General features: G+C 56.3%; 1 protein-coding gene across 6 annotated transcripts in view; it reads right to left on the bottom strand.

Moving 5' to 3' along the window:
• Positions 1-21,718, bottom strand: part of LOC116941732 (uncharacterized) — a 136,188-nt gene that overhangs the window by 15,892 nt on the left and 98,578 nt on the right. For 4 of the 6 annotated variants that reach the window (XM_076066457.1, XM_076066458.1, XM_076066453.1 and 1 more), the window contains exons 10-19: positions 19,688-19,778; positions 17,736-17,837; positions 16,257-16,537; positions 14,703-15,043; positions 12,405-12,704; positions 10,333-10,469; positions 7,999-8,061; positions 5,815-5,883; positions 2,260-2,322; positions 313-411 (exon numbers count right to left, since the gene is read on the bottom strand). In XM_076066457.1, the coding sequence (XP_075922572.1) occupies positions 313-411; positions 2,260-2,322; positions 5,815-5,883; positions 7,999-8,061; positions 10,333-10,469; positions 12,405-12,704; positions 14,703-15,043; positions 16,257-16,537; positions 17,736-17,837; positions 19,688-19,778 (1,546 nt within the window). The remainder of the gene's footprint in view (positions 1-312; positions 412-2,259; positions 2,323-5,814; positions 5,884-7,998; positions 8,062-10,332; positions 10,470-12,404; positions 12,705-14,702; positions 15,044-16,256; positions 16,538-17,735; positions 17,838-19,687; positions 19,779-21,718) is intronic. The other 2 variants (XM_076066454.1, XM_076066456.1) reach the window with 2 other exon arrangements.

The raw sequence follows: 21,718 nt of genomic DNA, 5'->3' as shown, positions 1-21,718 counted from the left end.
GAGTGAGTAGTGTTGCTGGTGAGTGAGTGGTGTAGCTGGTGAGTGAGTGGTGTAGCTGGTGAGTGAGTGGTGTAGCTGGTGAGTGAGTAGTGTTGCTGGTGAGTGAGTGGTGTAGCTGGTGAGTGAGTGGTGTAGCTGGTGAGTGAGCAGTGTAGCTGGTGAGTAGTAGTGTAGCTGGTGAGTGAGTAGTGTAGCTGGTGAGTGAGTAGTGTAGCTAGTGAGTGAGCGGTGCGGATGGTGAGTAGTGTGGCTAGTCAGTGAGTGGGTGGTGTGGTGGAGCGGTGAGTGGGGAGGCAGGGCTGGGTCGCTCACCCCATGTCTCCCCACCTGGTCTGCTCGGGGTCGTCCCTCTCCTCGCGACTCAGCGCCAGCTTGAGGCCGCTCTTCCTGGCACGAGGGCAGCCCGACAAGCTGCGGACATAGAGACAAAGGCCCCCCGTGTAGCCCACAGGACGGTGTGTTGCAAATGCTGTTAACCGAGCGCCTCTATGAAGACCAACAGAGCACACGAGAAGACACACCGTGTGCTGCGAAGAAACGTCGCATGTATTAATGACGAACGCGTTGTATTCAAATTGTAGGGCGGGGGTGTGCCGTGGTGTAGCGGTTCTCGCATTGCGCTACGAATCCGCGACCCCGAGTTCCATTCCTGCTCACCGCCAATCACAGTGACTACAAATATTTAATCGGGTCCTTAGGCCCTCCCCTAGGTGTACTCAGCCTTAAAAGGTGGTACCCTGTGCGGCGTGTAGACATCAGCACTGGGGAGACAAAGGCGGCCAGGCGTCGTGTTGGCCACCCCCTGCTGCCGGACAGCAGCACCTGTCCCCAACAGTCGGCCGTGGCTCTGGGTGCGTGAATGACTCCGTCTCCTCGACAGACCTCTGCGCGATGGTTCACCACCCCGAGGCTGTTGACTGAGTTCACAGCCACTGGGGGCGCGACGGTCCATCGGAAGCACACAAACTCTGAGCCCTCATTCCCCAACCAACCAAAGACAAAGATCCCCCGTGTAGCCTTAACCGACTGTTGGGGCAACTGCTGTTAGCGAGTAGCACCTACGAAGGCTGGCACGGCACACGATAGGGTGGGTGGCCAGCACCACGCCTGGCTGCCTTTGTCTCCCTTGTGGTGATGTTTACACATCGCAGCAGGTACTCATTTGAGGCTGAGTCCATCTAGGGGAGGCCCAGGACCGGTTCAGATAATCGTCACCGGTACTGGTCGTGAGCGGGAATCGAACTCGGATCGCCGGGTCGAGTTCGATTTCCGCTCCGGCGAATAATTTGAACAGACCCTGGGGCCTCCCGCTATGTCGACTCAGCCTTCAATGATTACGTGCCGTGGGGTGTACACATCAACACTGGGGAGACAAAGGCGGGTGGGTGCTTGCCACAATGCCACCCTTCATAGGTACTGCTACTCGCTAAAAGCACTTGCCCCAACAGCCTGTTGAGGCTATACGGGGGGATCTGTGTCTTTGTTTGTGGCTCCCCAATAAATGTGAGAAGCACTCTCTTGAGATGGGCGCCGCGGATTTATACACAAACACAGCCCCCCCTGCCCCCCCCCCCCCCCCCAGTCTCGCCGAGATGAAAGGGGCCTCATTTGCAAGGAGATCAGAAGCCGCGGTTTGACTCGACGCGCGGATTACCGCCCACGCCATAGCCCCCCCCCACCCACCCTACAGAATTATAGAGACCCGGACGCGCGACTGGCGAGCGCCTTTCATGTGCTACGAAGAAGCTGCCATTGCCTGAAACGTCGCCCATTATATTTCTGTGCGTGTTGATTCTAAGGCCACACGCAGTGTCGCGGCCCGAACCCGGCCCGGCCGCCGTTGTCTCCACACCGTACCGAGTGCTCGTGTAAAGGCTGAGGGGTCAACCTACGGCAGGCTGCCGAACCGGTTTATTTATCGTGATTGATCTCTCGCTCACCAGCGGTCAGGCTCCTCCTTATCACTCTACTACTACTAATACCACCATGTTATTGGTCCTGTCAACTCATTGATTCCTCCCGTGTTGAGCAATCTGTCTATTGGACTGATGGTGCTGATGGGACTGTTGGAGTGATGGTGTTGATGGAGTGGTGGTAGTGACGGTGTTGATGCAGTGCTGGTAGTGATGGTCGTGATGCAGTGATGGTGTTGATGCAGTGATGGTAGTGATGGTGTTGATGTTTTTTTATGGAGTCACGGTAGTGATGGTGTTGATAGAGTGATGGTGTTAATGGAGTGATGGAGTGATGGCGCTGTACCTGCGATGAGAGGCGTAATTCCCCGTGATGTGCCCAGACCCATCACAGCCTGGCGTTGGGCACCTGGTGAGTGAAGGGGGCGGGGGGTATTGGGGGGGAGGAGGGGAGGGGGGAGCCGCGATGGGGGAAGGGTTGGCGGGGGGAGGGGTGCAGGGCAGGGAGTCGGCGATAGTGGGGGACGAGCAGAGTGAGAGGGCAGGAGGGGAAAGGCAAGGGCAGCAGAGGGCAGGGAAGGTATTTGGAGGCAGGGGGAAGTATGTCAGGGCAGGGCAGGGTATGTGAGGGCAGGGCATGGTAAAGTAAGGGCAGGGTAGGAGAGGGCAGGGCAGGGTAGGAGAGGGCAGGGTAGGAGAGGGCAGGGCAGGGTATGTGAGGGCAGGGTAGGAGAGGGCAGGGCAGGGTATGTGAGGGCAGGGTAGGAGAGGGCAGGGCAGGGTATGTGAGGGCAGGGTAGGAGAGGGCAGGCCACAAACAATTCAGAGGGTGAGTGCGATGAGATTCTGTTGGAGAACACATGAATATTGCCAATGCATGCACAGCTCACAACAGTAAAAGTATGACACTGGGTTGGCAGCTGTGGCCAAATCTGCTCTATGCTGAGTTTCATAATGAAAGTTGAAGTGGTGTCTTAGGTTCACAAACACACACACAGACATAAGCACACATAGCCACGCACACATAGAGACAAAGACAACCGCACACACACACACATAAACATACACAACCACTCAAAACTCACATACACTCACACAATACAACTCGCTGGTAGTCGGCATCGGGAAGCCCACGCAGCTCCACATTCTCCTGAACCGCATCAGCTCCATCTCTTCTTTAGTCCACAGAGCGTCTGTTTAGCTCCCTCTATCGGTCCAAAAAAAGAAGCTGCTTGAGCTTGCAGTGGCTGGGCATGCGGGTTACATGACCGAGCCAACGCAGCCTTGCCCACCGGAGGAGCTCACAGATGGGACTTTGTCCAGATCGTTCAAAGATTTGTGAGCTCCTCACACAATCCTGCCTGGTGAAGATCAGGCGTAGATATTCCATTAGAGGGGTTCAGGTTTGTGGCCAAGAAGACTCGGAGCTTTTTATGGAGTGACAGACCAGGGTCGCTTCCACACTGCGTTACGCAGCACACTGCCCATGCATAGAAAATTATTTATTCTACCCACAACTGCCCCATGTCATGGAGAGTGGAGGGAGGGGAGTATTTGATGAGACAAAATACTGAGGAAGGTGCCTAGTTTGTGTGGGGTTCTTGGTAAAGTCCCATCTCTTAGCAGCACGTCCAGATTCATCATTGACCAATAGGGAAGCCATCCCTTGACCGCACCCAGGCGTCCATTATCCTCCCATTGTATCTGTACCAAGTGGAAATTCCGCCAGTACAGCCATGGACCATTTCTCGAAACTACGTAGTCAAACATGTGAAATAGTTAAAGAGCCAGAGAACATCCCTGTGGCACCCAAGATGAACAGGATATTGCTCTAACTTCAGGCCACGTATATTTATCTTGGCCTTGCCACCATCATGAGCGTCCTTAATAATTGTGAGCAGAGGGCCAGGCACCCCAACACATGAAGAATAACCAAGAGCCCTGGCCTATTAATGGTATCATATGCCATGACTAGGTTAATCATCCAGAGATGTCGGTCCCGTTGAAATTCCCTACACGTCTGCTGTAGCAGATGGACGGAGAACGTGGCGTCTGTGCAGAACTGCCTTGGCCTGACACCACATTGAGGCTCCGCAAACCTCTGTTCAGCATAGTGTCCGGCAAGGCGGTGATGTTTGACTGGCAAAACAACCCCCACCTGCTCAGTGGTTGCGGGTCGGAAACGCTGCGGTGGTTGTGAGCAATAGCATTGGGGCTGGGGGGGAGGCCGATACCAACGGCCGTTACCTTCTTGGCGCTCGCAGCCGCCACATCGACCAACGGGGGCTCTAGACGGGTGCGAATGTCTGGTGGCCCCTCCGCCTTGAACAAAATCACACAAAGATCCACAAAGGAAATATTAAACTAAGCTTGTGCCGGAGGCCAGGGTGTCTATGATGTCTTCTGGTCAAATGCCATTTGGTGGAGCCAAGAGACTGAACTCCCCCTCTCGTGGTTTCTCCAGCACCAGCAGGAAAGCGCCGTGGTTGGCCACATAGAATATTCGAAAGTTCACTGCGGAGAAGAGGCTGCCGTTCCTCTGTCGGGAGCTGGATTGGTACCGCCTGGACGTCTGTCGAAATCAGGTGGTCCGGTGGGCTGGTTCTGGCTCCAGTCTCTACGAGGGGTGGACAATCCTCCACTCAGGGCAGCAAATTACCAAACAACAAAGAGTCGCCATTTTTTACCAAACGAATGAAGGGGTCGTTGGAGCGTGGCGGTGAGATGTGGGAACTTGAGAGTTTCATGATAATCGGGGCTCGCCTCCCCATTCACTTGAGACGAGGCATCGTGGTGGTGGATTACCCCCCCCAAAACCCCAAAGATGAACTTCAGTGGAAGTAAGCAGGAAAGGCTGATGAGTCAAATGCCTTGTATGACCTCCTGTCCAAAAGACCGAAGTGAAATGGGTGAGGTTCAGGACTGTGTGTCAAGCAGCTGCTATGGCAGCATGGGATATGCAGTCGAGCCCATTCCCTATGGAGGTGTTCCGGCTGGCTGAGGGAAATCAAGAGGCCCACTTCCACCGTCTTCAACTTCCCATGTTGGAGGATGAGGAGGCTTAACACAGTCTTTAACACAGTCTTTAACATAGTCTTCACTTGGAGGGTTGGAGAGCCGTGTGGCACTTCAAGGCTGAGTGGCGGTCGTAAGATTTTGAGTTGATGGAAATTTCCTCAGCAGCTTCTGATCAAAAACGACTTTAATTCCATCAATAAAGTAACTTGCAGCAGCACACCGATTGCCATCCTTAAGGAGAAGACGGTAACGGGCCGGCAGGTCTTGGGGGTGGGGTTGACCCTGCTGGGGCTGCCGTGCGTCAAATGTTGGAAGAAGCAGCCACCCCCTGTGAGTGGCTGCATGATTTGTCGTTTGTTGATCCAGAGGCTAAGTCCAGGACAAGTTCTGTGCAGAGAGATGACCTCCCAAGCGAGCTGCAGAGTGGGAGGTGGTGATTTTGTGCACACTCAGTCACACATAAAACGACTCACACACACAGACACCCACTCGCACACAAAGACTCACACGTACACACATAGACCCACACTCACACATACGCACACCATTCCACGCAGACACCGCCGCTCACACACGCACACACAGAATCGTACACACAGACACCCGCTCACAGGGCCGTTAAGTCAAAATGACAGCGCCACTCTATGCTGAGGTTATTAATGGATAGCTCGCTCTCTGCGATTTTGTTGAAATAAACTAGTTGGTAAATTCAAGCTACAAAATAAGAATTAATAATTACTCTGCTCTTTGCAAATAACTTGCAATGTGCGTCGCGGCTTGCTGCGACCGGGGGGGGGGGGCTAGGACAAGTCGAGTGGGCTTGTCGGATCTGTGGGGCGCGTCTGGTGGCTGAGGGCAAGGACAGTTTTAGAAACCTTCATACTTCAGCTCTTGTGAGTTGGACGATAGCATGCTGCGGACGCTCTTGTCAGCCAAGGGGCAGCCAGACAGACTGGCGGGGGGGTGGGGGAGGGGGGCGGGGGGGGCATGAAGGGCAGGCAGCACGGGGTGAGGGTTAGGGAAGAGTAGGGCACGGGTAGGGGAAGGTTAGGGGAAGGTTACGGGATGAGTAGAGCAAGGGTAGCGGATGAGTAGGGTAAGGGTAGGAGATGAGTAGGGTAAGGGTACGGGAAGGTTAGGGGAGGGTTACGGGATGAGTAGGGCAAGGGTAGCGGATGAGTAGGGCAAGGATAGGAGATGAATAGGGTAAGGGTAGGGGAAGGTTAGGGGAAGGTTACGGGATGAGTAGGGCAAGGGTAGGAGATGAGTAGGGCAAGGGTAGGAGATGAATAGGGTAAGGGTAGAAGATGAGTAGGGTAAGGGATGAGATGGGAAGGGAATGGGGAGGCGAGGAGGAGGGGTAATGGCGACCAGGATCAGTGGGGTGGAGGAAAGAGCAAGGGGAGATTGGGAAGGGGGCGGGAAGGTAGGGAGTGAGGGGGTCAGGGGGTCAGGGGGTGAGGGGGTCAGGGGGTGAGGGGGTCAGGGGGTGAGGGGAGGTGTGAGGGGAGGGGGTAAAAATAGGCATAAGTTTCAAAGTGGGAAAGCGGCACAGAGTGGAAAGCCAGGCAAGTCATCTGACATCTCACACCGATGGATATCATCGAGGCGCGGTAAACAGCGAGACGCGGCGCGGGGTCGTGATTCGTGCAGCGACTCCGTGGGAAGCTCACGCGGCGCGCGTAGCCACCACACAGCGGGGACTTGAGCGTGCGTGGAGGAGCTGTAGCCGAGGGGCCAAGGCAGCAGCGTTCGTCTAAGTCATGAATCAAAGCGATTGATCCCTGCCCGCATGCGCCTTGAGGCAATGGTGCTTATCTTCAGTTTACAGCCCTGCGGAGCAAGTGGTGGAAATTCCACATTCTTATGACGGGAGCCAGACTCTCATGAGGACGATCACTGATTCACAAGTGATCTGTGGGTCAGATTCGTGTGAGTAAAAATGTTGTGTCGTACACCCCTCCTCCACCCAACACAGACAATTAATAAAGTTGTCACTTCTTCAGCAGCATCAGCGGTGTGATGTCGGAGAGCGATTCGGTACAATTTCGACAACTCTATTCATTGGCTGTGTTGGGTGGAGGAAAGTTTACGATGCAGCATTTTACTTGATGGATTCGACCAATAAAAATCAACAATTACGAATCACATTGGTCGCGAAAGCCGATGCGTTAAATTTAAACCCGACAATCACCGATGTTGATTTTCTCCCACACAAAGTGGTACTTGTTTTATCGATCCCGGAGGGAGGGATGATGAGGCCTGTATGAACCCCCCCTCCACCCCCCTAATCCCCTACTCGTCCACGCGCACGCGCGTCACGGCGCGGGCTGGGGAGCCCGGGGCTCGCGTTGTTTTACGTTCACCACCTCGGCTACAGCGTCCGTCCACCAAGCAAGGCCGCTTCAACTGACGATGCACTGCGAAGGCCGTTCCGTTTGAGCAAGCGGAGGGAACGCGCTGGCGATTATTAGGGGGGCGCGCGACTCGCGAGTTCGATTGTCTGCAGCCACCAGAGGCCGCTATCATCAATGCAGCGTTTACCCAAATACATCGACTCTTTGGGCTGGCAGCAATCGGAACCCTCATTGATGATGATGGCACTCTCTGCTATAGGGAGTCATTTCAGGGAGATGTCATTTTCGTAAAAAATGACTCAACACGTTCGTTACTAATAACACTGTGTGTGGTCTTTAAAAGGAACATAAATGGGTGACGTTTCAGGCAATGGCCCTTCTTCATAGACCAGAGTGGCAGAGTTGTTTGTCTTCCTTTTAAAGCCGTACACAGTTATCATTGACACGGAATGTGTTGTTGGTGTTGTTGTTGTTGTCGTTGGCTGTGCCTGTGCACCACTGCCAACACAGCAGCATCAGTAGCAGTACCCAATGCTTTGTTAAACTTTATTTTAATCGGGAGGTATCGTCTCTGCGATGCCGTGGTGGCTTTGGGGGGGTGGGTGGGGATGGGGGGGTGGGGGGGGGTTACCTCTCTTCGGGGGGGGGAGGGGGTGAAAGGATGGGGCAGGGGAGGGGGTCAGGGGTTGACACGTGGAGTTGGGGCGGACCTGCGGTGAGACGCGTAGTTCCCTGTGATGTGACCGCTGCCATCGCAGCCTGGAGTCGGGCAGCTGTGAACGGGAACACACAGAGACAAAGATCCTCCGTATAGACCTTAACAGAATGCCGGGGCAAGAGCTGTCAGCGAGTACTCTATGAAGGCCGGCATGGCGCCGCACGGGAGGGTGGTGGTGTGGCCTGAAACCCAGCTTGGCCGCCTTTGTATCGCCAATGTTTATGTGTATCTCACCGCGACAGGTAGTTATCTTAAATTCGACCTAGGGGAGGCCCAGAACCACACACACACATAGTTGCAGGTACACGTGGAGACTCTAACACACACACACACACACGGAGAACACAGACATCCAGCAGAGGGTGCCACAGGCCGCTAGACCTGGAATATTGTAAATCATCACCTGAATGTTGCCACTGCTGTGCACACACAGATACACACAGGTGTGCTTAGATACACACACACACACATTCACTACCCTGTAGAGCCTTAACTCTAGGGACAAGTGCTGTGAGCGAGCACCTATGAAAACCGGCACAGCACACAAGGGGGGTGAATGGCCAGCACAACGCCCGACCGCCTTTACCTCCTTAGGGGCGTTGTTTACACACCGCATCAGTTACTTATTTGAGGATGAGCTCACCTAGGAGAGGCAACCACGTGCGTAGCCACTATAGCCACCCGGCTCCATCGGGAAACTGACTGCTATTATGACGTCAACCCAGTTATGTTTTGCCTATCTTCAGTGGGGGTTGAGGGTGGGGGGGGGGGGGGACTGCCGTGATGTGAAGTCGTAAGAATCCCTGATTCATCGGACCACCCACGCGGCTAGAGAGAGGGCACGGGGAAGCGACACGAGCCAGATGGTGAACATATCAAACCAAAGTGCGAAACAAGGGGAATGCATCTTTGAATGGAATCGCTGGCGTAAAAAAACTGCACGTCCCATTCCCTGCGAGTTTCGCACGAGCGCTGGGAAGATTCAGCACCACGGACAGCGACACCCTCGGCACTTCACCCATGCGCCAGTCAAGCCAACAGCAGCTGAATATCAGCTGCGGCCACGATCAATCTACTGCTTGATGAACGCTTGCCCAAAAGTCGTCGCCGTTGTCCTCCTGCCCAGCGCCTGCCCACGAACTGATTCCATCGCTCCGTCTCCCCCAGGACGGTCTTGCGAGCGCGTTCAATCCCCCCGACTGCAGCTCCGCTATCGCTCCTGACCATCGGCGATCGTCCCTTTCTAGCCGCCATGCATCCTGCCCACGGCCACTCACTTCTCCCCACAGTTTGAATGATGCCTTTAGCCCGCACCCATTCGCATATCCTTTCTCGTGTCTAGAGAATGGAGTGTCACTACCTTTGTTACGTCTTACGGATTGACCATTGCGTCTCATCTCCACTGCGTTCAATCCTCATGCTGCAGATGGTGGCAAGACAAAGACAAAGATCCCCCATATAGCCTTAACAGACTGTAGGGGCAAGTGCTGTTAGCGAGCACCTATGAAGGCCGGAACGGTACACGAGGGGGTGGGTGGCCAGCACCACGCCCGACCGCCTTTGTCTCCCTAGTGACAATGTTTACACACCGCACCAGGTACTCATTTGAGGCTGAGTCGACCTAGGGAAGGCCCGGGACCGGTTCAGATAATCGTCACTGGTGTTGGCCGTGAGCGGAAATCGAACTCGGGTCGCCAGGTTCATAGCGCAGCGCGCTAACCGCTACACTATCGCTCCCCACTCACTCGCTCACACACTCACTCACACATCCACTCACTCACTGACCCGGGTATTCACTAATCCTGTCACTCACTCAATCACTGAGTCATTCTGTTTCTCACCATTCACACAACCTCCGAGAGGGGAGGAGACTCATCGCATGCCTCGTGCCGATCTTTGTGTTTTATTGGGGGTGTGGGGGGGCGAGGGGGTGGTGTGGGCCGGGGGTGCGGGAGAAGGGGGGAGAGCGGGTGTGGGGGGAGTCGTGATGGGGGCGGGGCTTGGCAGGGGGCTGCAGGGAAGGAAGGAGGTGATGATGGAAGGCAAGAGCAGTGAGAGCGCAGTAGACATGGGGCATCGCAGGATAGCAGAGGGCAGGGCATGAGAGGGCAGGGCATGGTATGCGATAGCAGGGCAGGGTATGATATGGCAGGGCATGGTATGAGAGGGCTGGGCATAGTATGAGAGGGCAGGGCATGGTATGAGAGGGCTGGGCATGGTATGAGAGGGCAGGGCATGGTATGAGAGGGCAGGGCATGGTATGAGAGGGCAGGGCAGGCTAGGAGAGGGCACATTCTTGAGTGGGGTGCGGGGGGGGGGTCCGTACGTGATGAGCTCCTTCTTGCCGTCCTTGGAGAAGAAGGCCTTGGGCCGGGGGCTGGGCGCCGTCACCTCCCCCGGGTAGCGCCGCTCCTCCAGGGAGTCGGCAGCCGAGCGCTCGTCATCGTCCACGTACCCTCCTCCCTGCACCGCGACACGCACCACCGGCAGCACCACCGTCACGACCGTCACCACCACCACCCATCACCACCGCCAGCAATAACAACAGCCGCCATTCGCCACTGAGTGGCGGTGACATCACCACGGCGCCTGTGCCAGGCTAGGTGCACTTTGAGGCCACGTGAAGGTCCGAAGGCTCGCTGCTGGTAAAAGGTCACGGGACAGACTCAGGTTCCGGTTTGTTGATTGAGATGACTGATTGATGCACCAGCTGTGCCTCCCACTCTGCCAACCTGCTGCATTTTAGCCGCTCAGCGTTCCACTCGTTGTTGTGAGCGTCGCTTCTATGCCCCCCGTTGTTATTGGAGGGCGACTGCCTCCAACTGACTAGCAGCGTCCCTCAGGAGCCTCCTCCACTGAGGCCGACCTTGACACCGCTGGTACCAGTCTTCGGCAAATCCACTCAGCTCCACATCCTCCTGTACCACGTCACTCCATCTCTTCTCTAGCCCGTGCCGCGCCCGTTTAGCCCCTATATCTAGTGAAACAAAAGCTGATTGGGCATGCGGTCACTAGGCATGCGGGCTACATGATCCAGCCAACGCAGCCTTGCCCGCCGGAGGAGCTCACTGATGGGAATGTGTCCAGATCTTTCAACGGTTTGTGAGCTCCTCACACAATCCAGCCTGGTTAAACCCAGCATAGCTCGTAGGTAGGCCAGCCTGAAAGTTTCACACCGGCACAGATGTTCCATTAGAGGGGTCCACATTTCGCAAGCAAAGAAAAGGGAGGACATGACTGTGCCCAAGAAAATTTTCGCATGGAACGACAGACCACGTGACTACCACACGGCGTTACGCAACTGACGAAAAGATACTGCCGCTTGACTGAGTCGGAGTGAGACCTTTGCCGCCAAACCGGAGTTGGTTATAAGCACACTACCTAGGTACGAAATCTTCAGCACTCTCTCCCCATGACTCGTGGGGAGTTGAGGGGGTTGAGTATTAGGTGATACAAATTACCTAGACATGTGCTAGGCAATTTGTCACGCTCCAGCAACAGAACCTCCAACTCCTTCTCAGAATAAGCAGCAATCACAAAATTATCAGCGTACATAACATGGTTTACCAGTAGGGAGCCATCCCTTGACCGCAACCGGACATCGATCATCCTCCCATTGCATCTATACCACTAGCACCGCCACCACCCCCGGCGCTATCACCACCATCTCCACCGCTGTGAGCGGTGAGCGAGTGAGTGGTGAGCGAGTGAGCGGTGAGCGGTGAGCGAGTGAGCGGTGAGCGAGTGAGCGGTGAGCGGTGAGCGAGTGAGCGGAGAGCGAGTGAGCGGAGAGCGAGTGAGCGGTGAGCGAGTGAGCGGTGAGCGAGTCAGCGGTGAACGGTGAGCGAGTGAGCGGTGAGCGGTGAGCGGTGAGCGGTAAGCGAGTGAGCAGTGAGCGAGTGAGCAGAGAGCGAGTGAGCGAGTGAGCGGTGAGCGGTGAGCGAGTGAGCGGTGAGCGATGAGCGGTGAGCAAGTGAGCGGTGAGCGATGAGCAGTGAGCGATGAGCGAGTGAGCGAGTGAGCGGTGAGCGAGTGAGCGGTGAGCGATGAGCGGTGAGCGAGTGAGCGGTGAGCGGTGAGCGAGTGAGCGGTGAGCGGTGAGCGGTGAGCGAGTGAGCGGTGAGCGATGAGCGGTGAGCGAGTGAGCGAGTGAGCGGAGAGCGAGTGAGTGATGAGCGAGTGAGCGGTGAGCAAGTGAGCGGTGAGTGGTGAGCGAGTGAGCGGTAAGCGAGTGAGCGGTGAGCGAGTGAGCGGAGAGCGAGTGAGCGGTAAGCGAGTGAGCGAGTGAGCGGAGAGCGAGTGAGTGATGAGCGAGTGAGCGGTGAGCGAGTGAGCGGTAAGCGAGTGAGCGGTGAGCGGTGAGCGATGAGCGGTGAGCGGTGAGCGAGCCTCCCTCACCTCGGCACGCCCCAGCTTGGTGTAGTCCACGGGGCCGTCCCAACCCTCGGGCTCGTCGGGGAGGTGCGCGTAGCGGTTCACGCGCCCCGCCCCCGCTACAGCGAGGGGCGCGGGGGAGCCGTGACGCGGGAGCGGGGCCCCCCCTTCGCAGGGGGGGCTGGGCGAGCGGCCCCCTCCGCCGCCGCCTCCTCCTCCCGCTCCTCCCTCGCCAGGCGCCGCGGTGGCGATGGCCGATGGACGAGCCTTCTTCAGGCTGAGGTCGAGCGTCCCGTTCTCGTCCACCTCGATGAGCTGGGGGTGCTGCAGTGGGGGCGGTGGGGTGGGTGGTGGTGGAGGGGGGAAAGACACGAGGGTGAGCCGTCATCGTCACCCCTCACTGTTGCCATCAGCAGCCGTGAGCTCTCCGCCGCTGCACGACGGCCCTCTCCGTCGTCGCGACCTCCACTCAGCTGTGGGGGGCGAGCGGCAGGCGCCGTTCCTCGCTGTACCCCCCACCTCCTCGTCCCACCACCGACCCACCCACCCACGCACCCACCCACCCACCAGGCAATGCGAGTGTGTGCGGGCCGTGGAGTTAAAAAGGTTGAAGAACAAAACAATTGTAATAATAATAATATTCACACAGAGGCTTCAGAAAACATTAGTCAAAATCATCAAAGGCACTCAAATGCATGACTTATTAAAACAAAAACAAACACAACCACCACAACAACAACAGCACGCACGCGCGCGTGCTATAAACCCAATCGAGGCGGCACAAAGCGGAGAAAATTATAAACGCGGGGAAAAAGAGCAGCGAGCACTAAACGAGTGGACGTGGCCGTGAATCCATCGCCCCCATTAGCCACGCGACACGAGGCAGCGCGCGCGGCGTTGAGAGCCGTCAGCGAGGCCCCGCGCCATTGGTCGCTGTGGCCCCGCGTCACAGCCCTCCCTTTGATGACGCGGGGAGGGGGGGGCGCTCGGCCCCCATAAATAATTCACGCGCGATCCCAACCCTCGCAAACGGCGCTCGCTCGCTCGCGGTGGCCGTGGCGCTAATCTCGGTAATTGATGCACAGCGCAGCCTCCTCCTCCTCCTCGGATGCTATGCACGCTCCCGGTCCAGGTTAGTGACCTTTGAAATAACAACAACAACAATAATAATGCCCCTTGCCCGCCTCTCTCTCACCACCCCTCGATGGAAAATAAACTATCTGCCCCCCGACCTGCTCGCCCCCCCACTACTGAGATAACACTCATCATCCTGAAACTGATAAACAACTTGAATCTACGACCACCACCTCTCTCCAGTTTTATCCCCACCCCCATCCATCCTTCGCCCCCCCCCCCCCCACTCCAGCCCCCTCCGCAGCTTCTGTTTACACGACTCAACGCCTGTGTGTTGGTTATAGAGATGAGGCCTGACATTTTGGGGTCATCTGCAGAAGGGCTTTTGAAGTTTCAAGCAGTGGTGAACGCGCCAAACTAATCACGGCCCATTGTGTTTGTAAACACACGCACACACACGTACACGTGTGTGTGTGTATGTGTTTACGTGTGTGTGTTTACAAACACGATGGTTTGCGCGCAGCGCTACAATCCCGAGCGACTCGAGTTCGATTACCGCTCACGACCATTAAGGGTGGCGAATATGCGAACCGGTCCCGGGCCTCCCAGAAGGTCGACTCAGCCTCAAGTTAGTACCTGGTATGGTGCCTAAACATTGCCGCTCGGAATACAAAGGTGGTCGGGCGTGGTTCTGGTGTTTTACACGCCGTGCCAGGTACCCAATTAAGGCTTTGTCGACCTAGGCGAATCCCAGGACTGGTTGAGACATTGGCCGTGAGCGAGAATAGAACTCTGATCGGCGGGTTGGGCTCACAGTGAAGTCCGCTAACCACTCTCCCCAGGAGAAAGAACGATTTTGGTTTCGGAATAAACCAGCAACTGTGTCACCATGGCCGCGTCACCACGGGAAGGTGGAGGAATGAACCGGGAAAAGGGCAGGGAACGGGAACAGAGGAGAGAGAGAGAGAGCGGGGGTCAGAGGAAGCGGGTGGATAAAGGTGCAGAGAAACGGAAGCACAGATGGGTCAGGAGAGACGAGGAGAGGGAGGAGGGAGAGGCTGCGGCAGTGCCTCGACTCTGCTGCTGCTGCACGGAGGAGAAGCGGCGTCTGTCGTCACAGTGGGCGGGGGGGGGGGGGATGGGTTCAGAGTGGTGGTGGTCACACATAGAAGCCACGTGGTTTACGGGGGATGAGGCTGACTTAGACAGCGCCAATACAAACGGGAGGCAACTCTACACGCGTCTCACCCCGATGAGCTGCTGCTGCGCCACTCCCGTTGCTGGTGGTGGTGCGGCGAGCGAGGACGAGCTCGAGGAGGAGGTGGTAGCGGATGAGGATGAGGAGGAGGAGGCGGAAGAGGAGGGGAGAGCGTGAGGCGGTGGCGATGTTGGGTGCGCGCGAGTTGACAGGTTCTGCGGGAGCTCGCGGCACCGCGTCGACAAGTTGAGGATGGCCGCCGCCGCTGCCATGTGGTCGGCCGCGGCCACCGCGGCGGCGGCGTCGGCCCCGAAGTCGGGCCCCGAGCAGGGGCCCTTGCTGAAGGCGTAGGACGAGAGGCGCGCGGCAGGGCCCTGCGCCAGCGGCTTCACTGCGGGGGGCCCGGCGCAAACCGCACGCGCGCAGGGGGGGGGGGGGAGAGACAGCGTCACGCGCGGCCGCCCAGGCCGCCGGGAGACGTCCGCAGTCGGCGTGGGGCCCCTGCCACGGGCGAGGTCTGGACTGAAGGCGGCAGCCGAGCCGCGGGTCGCCGCTCCCCGGCGATTGCCCAAAGCTCTGCGCTCGTCGGCACGATGCGGCCCAAGGCCACCGAGGAATACGAATCGTAAGAGATGTTTGGGTGAGGCTGTGTCGTGATCCGGCCAAATCTGTGTCGTGAGACACTCCACCACCCGACGCAGCCAAACACATGAACTTGTCACATGGTGTACACGAATTTAACTAGGCGCCGATTGTTATTGTGTGGCTCAGCCCCCAACTCTACCCCTAACAACACAACTATACTTACACATAGATTTTAAGTTTTCGTGACTGCAATGATCCATACTCTGATTTGATTAATTTTATTTTTTTATTTTAACCTACGTGACTTTACCGAAAGATCTAATAGTATACTTACACATCCTATTAGTTGGGGTTAGGGCAAGAGTCGAGGTTATGCGTTGCGTGAGGGTCATTGATCGTGTTGGTTTTGTTGTTCAGGTTGGAGTTGGTGGTGGTGGTATTGTTGTTACGACTCAGCTACTGCACTATTTATACCAGCTGCTGTGTTTGCCGGCAGTGTCACCCACACCGTGCTACCCACGCCGTGTCCCCCACGCCGTGCCACCCACACCGTGCCCCCCACGCCGTGCCCCCCACGCCGTGTCCCCCACGCCATGTCCCCCACGCCGTGCCACCCACACCGTGCCACCCACGCCGTGTCCCCCACGCCGTGCCACCCACACCGTGCCACCCACGCCGTGCCACCCACGCCGTGTCCCCCACACCGTGCCACCTATACCGTGCCACACAAACCGTGCTACCCACGCCATGTCCCCCACACCGTACCACCTATACCGTGCCACCCACGCCGTGCCACCCACGCCGAGTCTCCCACACCGTACCACCTATACCGTGCCACCCACGCCGTGCCACCCACGCCGTGCCACCCACGCCGTGCCACCCACGCCGTGCCACCCACGCCGTGCCACCCACGCCGAGTCTCCCACACCGTACCACCTATACCGTGCCACCCACGCCGTGCCACCCACGCCGTGCCACCCACGCCGTGCCACCCACGCCGTGCCACCCCCGCTGCTCACCGTCGTAAGGCTTGCTGTGAGACGGCAGCTTGGGCGCGATCGCTCGCTTCCCAAACGCCGAGACGGCGGCCGCCGCCGCCGCCGCCGCGGCCGCGGCCGCCGCCGCGGAGTGCGCCGGGCCGAAGGGGGAGAAGTCGAAGGCTTTGGATAACTTCTCGAGCTCCCGCGACAGGCCGGAGCGCGGCGCCGCCGCCCCTGCCGTCGGTGGCGGCGGCGCGCCCCCTCCCTTGGGCTTGCAGCCGAACGTGGGAACCTCGAGCTGCTTCACGAAGCACATGGGCCTGCCGCGCGCGCGCACGCATCCAAACAGAGGAACGCTGAGCTCGGGAAAACTGCATTGTGTTGGACCTCGGTTCTTCGTCCGGGTGTCCGCCAACGCTCGTGTCCGCCTCTGCCCGGTGTGAGGCAGACACAGAGCCCCCCGGACGTGAGTGAGTGGGTGGGGGTGAAGGAGACACAGAGCCCCCCACGTGAGTGAGTGGGTGGGGTGAGGGAGACACAGAGCCCCCAACGTGAGTGAGTGGGTGGGGGTGAGGGAGACACAGAGCCCCCCACGTGAGTGAGTGAGTGGTGTGAGGGAGACACAGGGTCCCCACGTGAGTGAGTGAGTAGGGTGAGGGAGACACAGGGTCCCCACGTGGGTGAGTGAGTGGGGTGAGGGAGACACAGGGTCCCCACGTGGGTGAGTGAGTGGGGTGAGGGAGACACAGGGTCCCCACGTGGGTGAGTGAGTGGGGTGAGGGAGACACAGGGTCCCCACGTGAGTGAGTGGGGGGGGGGGGGGGGTGAGGGAGACACAGGGTCCCCACGTGGGTGAGTGGGTTGAGGGAGACACAGGGTCCCCACGTGAGTGAGTGGGGTGAGGGAGACACAGGGTCCCCACGTGAGTGAGTGGGGTGAGGGAGACACAGGGTCCCCACGTGGGTGAGTGAGTGGGGTGAGGGAGACACAGGGTCCCCACGTGGGTGAGTGAGTGAGTGAGTGGGGTGAGGGAGACACAGGGTCCCCACGTGAGTGAGTGGGGTGAGGGAGACACAGGGTCCCCACGTGAGTGAGTGAGTGAGTGGGGTGAGGGAGACACAGGGTCCCCACGTGAGTGAGTGGGGTGAGGGAGACACAGGGTCCCCACGTGAGTGAGTGGGGTGAGGGAGACGCAGGGTCCCCACGTGAGTGAGTGAGTGGGGGTGAGGGAGATACAGGGTCCCCACGTGAGTGAGTGAGTGGGGTGAGGGAGACACAGGGTCCCCACGTGAGTGAGTGAGTGAGTGGGGTGAGGGAGACACAGGGTCCCCACGTGAGTGAGTGAGTGGGGGTGAGGGAGACACAGGGTCCCCACGTGAGTGAGTGAGTGAGTGGGGTGAGGGAGACACAGGGTCCCCACGTGAGTGAGTGAGTGGGGTGAGGGAGACACAGGGTCCCCAGGTGAGTGAGTGAGTGAGTGGGGTGAGGGAGACACAGGGTCCCCACGTGAGTGGTTACCGGAGGACGCGTTCGGCAGGCCCCGTCCCCCCCGGTTCTCCCTGGAGCTTCTCCTGACTCTTCGCGAGCTTCTCGGCCGCGGCTATGGGACAGCCTGAGAGGCTGTGAGACGGGGGTGAGGGTGGGCGCGGTATTATTAGTGGGCCAGGATGAATATTTCCAGCCAGCCCAGATGTTCCTGTAAAGAGCTCCACGTTTTGCGAGCATAGAGAGAAGGGATGATACGACCGTGGCCTTCTGTGAGTGCACGTCCGTTTGTGTAACTATGTTTGTGTATGTATGTTTGTGTATGTATGTTTGTGTATGTATGTTTGCGTATGTATGTTTGTGTATGTATGTTTGTCTATGTTTCTGTATGTATGTTTGTGTATGTATGTTTGTGTATGTATGTTTGTGTATGTATGTTTGTGTATGTAGGTTTGTGTATGTTTGTGTATGTATGTTTGTCTATGTTTGTGTATGTATGCTTGTGTATGTATGTTTGTGTATGTATGCTTGTGTATGTATGTTTGTGTATGTATGCTTGTGTATGTATGTTTGTGTATGTTTGTCTATGTTTGTGTATTTATGCTTGCGTATGTATGTTTGTGTATGTATGTTTGTGTATGTTTATTTGTGTATGTATGTTTGTGTACGTATGTGTATGTATGTTTGTGTATGTATGCTTGTGTATGTATGTTTGTGTATGTATGTGTAGGTATGTGTAGGTATGTTTGTGTATGTATGTGTATGTATGTATGTTTGTGTATTATGTGTATGTGTATGTATGTGTATGTATGTTTGTGTATGTATGTGTGTGTATGTGTATGTATGTATTTTGTGTATGTATGTGTATGTATGTTTATGTATGTATGTATTTGTATGTATGTTTGTGTATGTTTGTGTATGCATGTTTGTGGGTGTTGGTGTATGTATGTTTGTGTATGCATGCTTATATATGCATGTTTGTGTATTGATATTTGTGTATGTGTGTTTGTGTATGCACGTTTGTGTATGTTTGTGTATGTAGGTTTGAGTATATTTGCGTATGTATATTTGCGTATGTATGTGTATGTATTTTGTGTATGTATGTCTGCTTGTGTATGTATGTTTGTGTATGTATGGAGAGCTCTTTGGTCTTGGCCATGGTGGAGAGTTTGGAATTTGATTGATTGATTGCTTCTGTGGACAGGTGTCTTTTATACAGGTAACAAGCTGAGATAAGGAAGAAATCCCTTTAAGAGTGTGCTCCTAATCTCAGCTCGTTACCTGTATAAAAGACACCTGGGAGCCAGACATCTTTCTGATTGAGAGGGGTCAAATACTAAATTCCCTCATTAATATGCAAATCAATTTATAACATTTTTGACATGCGTTTTTCTGCATTTTGTTGTTGTTATTCTGTATCTCACTGTTCAAATAAACCTACCATTAAAATTATATACTGGTGATTTATTTGTCAGTGGGTAAACGTACAAAATCAGCAGGGGATCAAATACTTTTTTCCCTCACTGTATGCTTGTGTATGTATGTTTCTGTATGTATGTTTGTGTATGTATGTTTGTGTATGTATGTTTGTGTATGTATGTTTGTGTATGTATGTTTGTGTATGTATGTTTGTGTATGTATGTTTGTGTATGTATGTTTGTGTATGTATGTTTCTGTATGTATGATTGTGTATGTATGTTTCTTTATGTATGTTTGTGTATGTATGTTTCTGTATGTATGTTTGTGTATGTATGTTTGTGTATGTATGTTTGTGTATGTATTTTGTGTATTTTGCACCGTACGTAGCCAACCACGCTTATTGGAGGTGCGGGTGTTCTGTACATTGTGTGCGTGTGTGTAAAACACCGTGTGTGCAAGTGCGTGTGTGTGTACCCGAACGTGTGTGCAAGTGCGTGTGTGTGTGTACCACACCGTGTGTGTGGGTACCCCGCCGTGCGTGTACGTTGTGTGTAGTGATCTCACACCTGCGGTGGGAGTTGCGATTGCTGTTCACGTGTCCCTTGCCAGTGCAACCCGGGGTCGGGCACTTGAGTACATTCTCATGCATGGCCAATACTACACACAGCACGCACAGACAAAGGTCCCCCGGATGGCCTTCAACAGACTGTGGGGGCAAGTGCTGTTAGTGAATGGTACCTGTGAAGGGGCGGCACCGCACACATTGGGGAGGTGTGGCCTAACACCACGCCCAGCCGCCTTTGTCCCATAGGTGTTGATGTTAGCACACCGCACCAGGTACTCGTGTTTAAGGCTGAGCCGACCTAGGCGTGGGGGCGTGGGGCGGGGGGGAGGATGTTCAGGACCGGTTTGGATATTCTCTGTCGCTAGTGCTGCGGGGAGACTGCGGTGGGATTCCCGAGTCGTGATCGCAGCGTTGAGCCAGCAGGAATTATCGTGAGGGTTGGAGTCAGGTTCAAGGTCACGCTCGGAGTTGCGGTGGGGGGCGGGGGGGTGTGAGCGGGTCAAGGGGTCAAGGGGTCAACCCGCGGGGTATCCCGGCCTGAACCCGGCTTCACCGGCCCGGGATTTGTCGCAGGGATTCCACCGCGCGGCGTGCTGAGGACAGCGACAGCTGCGCCAATTTCCGCTGCAGTGAATCAGAGGCGGGGCAATTTCAGCAGAGAGCGGCACGGCGCGAGGAGAGAGCAAGCGGAGAGAGAGAGTAACGGAGAGAAGAGAGGAAAAGAAAGAGAGAGAGAGAGGGGGTTATGGCAATGAGTGATTCCAGCGAGGTGCAGCAGTGTGTGGGTGAGTGGTTGGGTGAGTGGGTGGGTGAGTGTGTGGGTGGGTGAGTGAGTGGGTTAGTGAGCGAATGGGTGAGTGAGTTGGTGAGTTGGTGAGTAGGTGGGTGAGTGAGTGGAATGCGTGGGTGAATGAGAGTGGGTGAGTGAGTGGGTGGATGAGTGAGCGAGTGGGTGAGTGAGTGGGTCAGTGGGTGGGTGAGTGTGTGGCTGAGTGAGTGGGTGAGTGGGTGGGTGAGTGAGCGAGTGGGTGAGTGAGTGGGTCAGTGGTTGGGTGAGTGTGTGGGTGAGTGGGTGGGTGAGTGAGTGGAATGCGTGAGTGAGTGGGTGGGTGAGTGAGCGAGTGGGTGAGTGAGTGGGTCAGTGGGTGGCTGAGTGTGTGGGTGAGTGAGTGGAGTGTGTGAGTGGGTGAGTGGGTGGCTGGGTGAGTGGGTGGGTGGCTGAGTGAGTGGGTGGGTGAGTGAGTGAGTGGGTGGGTGAGTGAGCGAGTGGGTGAGTGAGTGGGTCAGAGGGTGGGTGAGTGTGTGGGTGAGTGAGTGGAGTGTGTGAGTGGATGAGTAGGTGGGTGGGTGAGTGAGTGAGTGGGTGGGTGAGTGGGTGAGTGAGTGGAGTGTGTGAGTGAGTGGGTGAGTGAGCGAGTGGGTGAGTGAGTGGGTCAGAGGGTGGGTGAGTGTGTGGGTGAGTGAGTGGAGTGTGTGAGTGGATGAGTAGGTGGGTGGGTGAGTGAGTGAGTGGGTGGGTGAGTGGGTGAGTGAGTGAGTGGGTCAGAGGGTGGGTGAGTGTGTGGGTGAGTGAGTGGAGTGTGTGAGTGGATGAGTAGGTGGGTGGGTGAGTGAGTGAGTGGGTGGGTGAGTGGGTGAGTGAGTGAGTGAGTGGGTGAGTGTGTGGGTGAGTGAGTGGAATGCGTGGGTGAATGAGAGTGGGTGGGTGTGTGGGTGAGTGAGTGGAGTGTGTGAGTGGGTGAGTGGGTGGGTGGGTGAATGGGTGGGTGGCTGAGTGAGTGGGTGGGTGAGTGAGTGGGTGGTGAGTGAGCGAGTGGGTGAGTGAGTGGGTCAGTGGGTGGGTGAGTGTGTGGGTGAGTGTGTGGGTGAGTGAGTGGGTCAGTGCGTGGGTGAGTGTGTGGGTGAGAGAATGGAGTGGGTGAGTGGGTGGGTGGCTGAGTGAGTGAGTGGGTGAGTGAGTGGGTGGGTGAGTGAGCGAGTGGGTGAGTGAGTGGGTCAGTGGGTGGGTGAGTGTGTGGGTGAGTGAGTGGAG

The sequence above is a fragment of the Petromyzon marinus genome, chromosome 12, assembly GCF_048934315.1.
Source record: "Petromyzon marinus isolate PM22_M1 ecotype Great Lakes invasive population chromosome 12, UKy_Petmar_22M1.pri1.0, whole genome shotgun sequence".
Lineage (NCBI taxonomy): Eukaryota > Metazoa > Chordata > Hyperoartia > Petromyzontiformes > Petromyzontidae > Petromyzon > Petromyzon marinus.
Note: the sequence above shows the minus strand (reverse complement) of the source record. Positions and strands in the feature narration are given on the sequence as shown.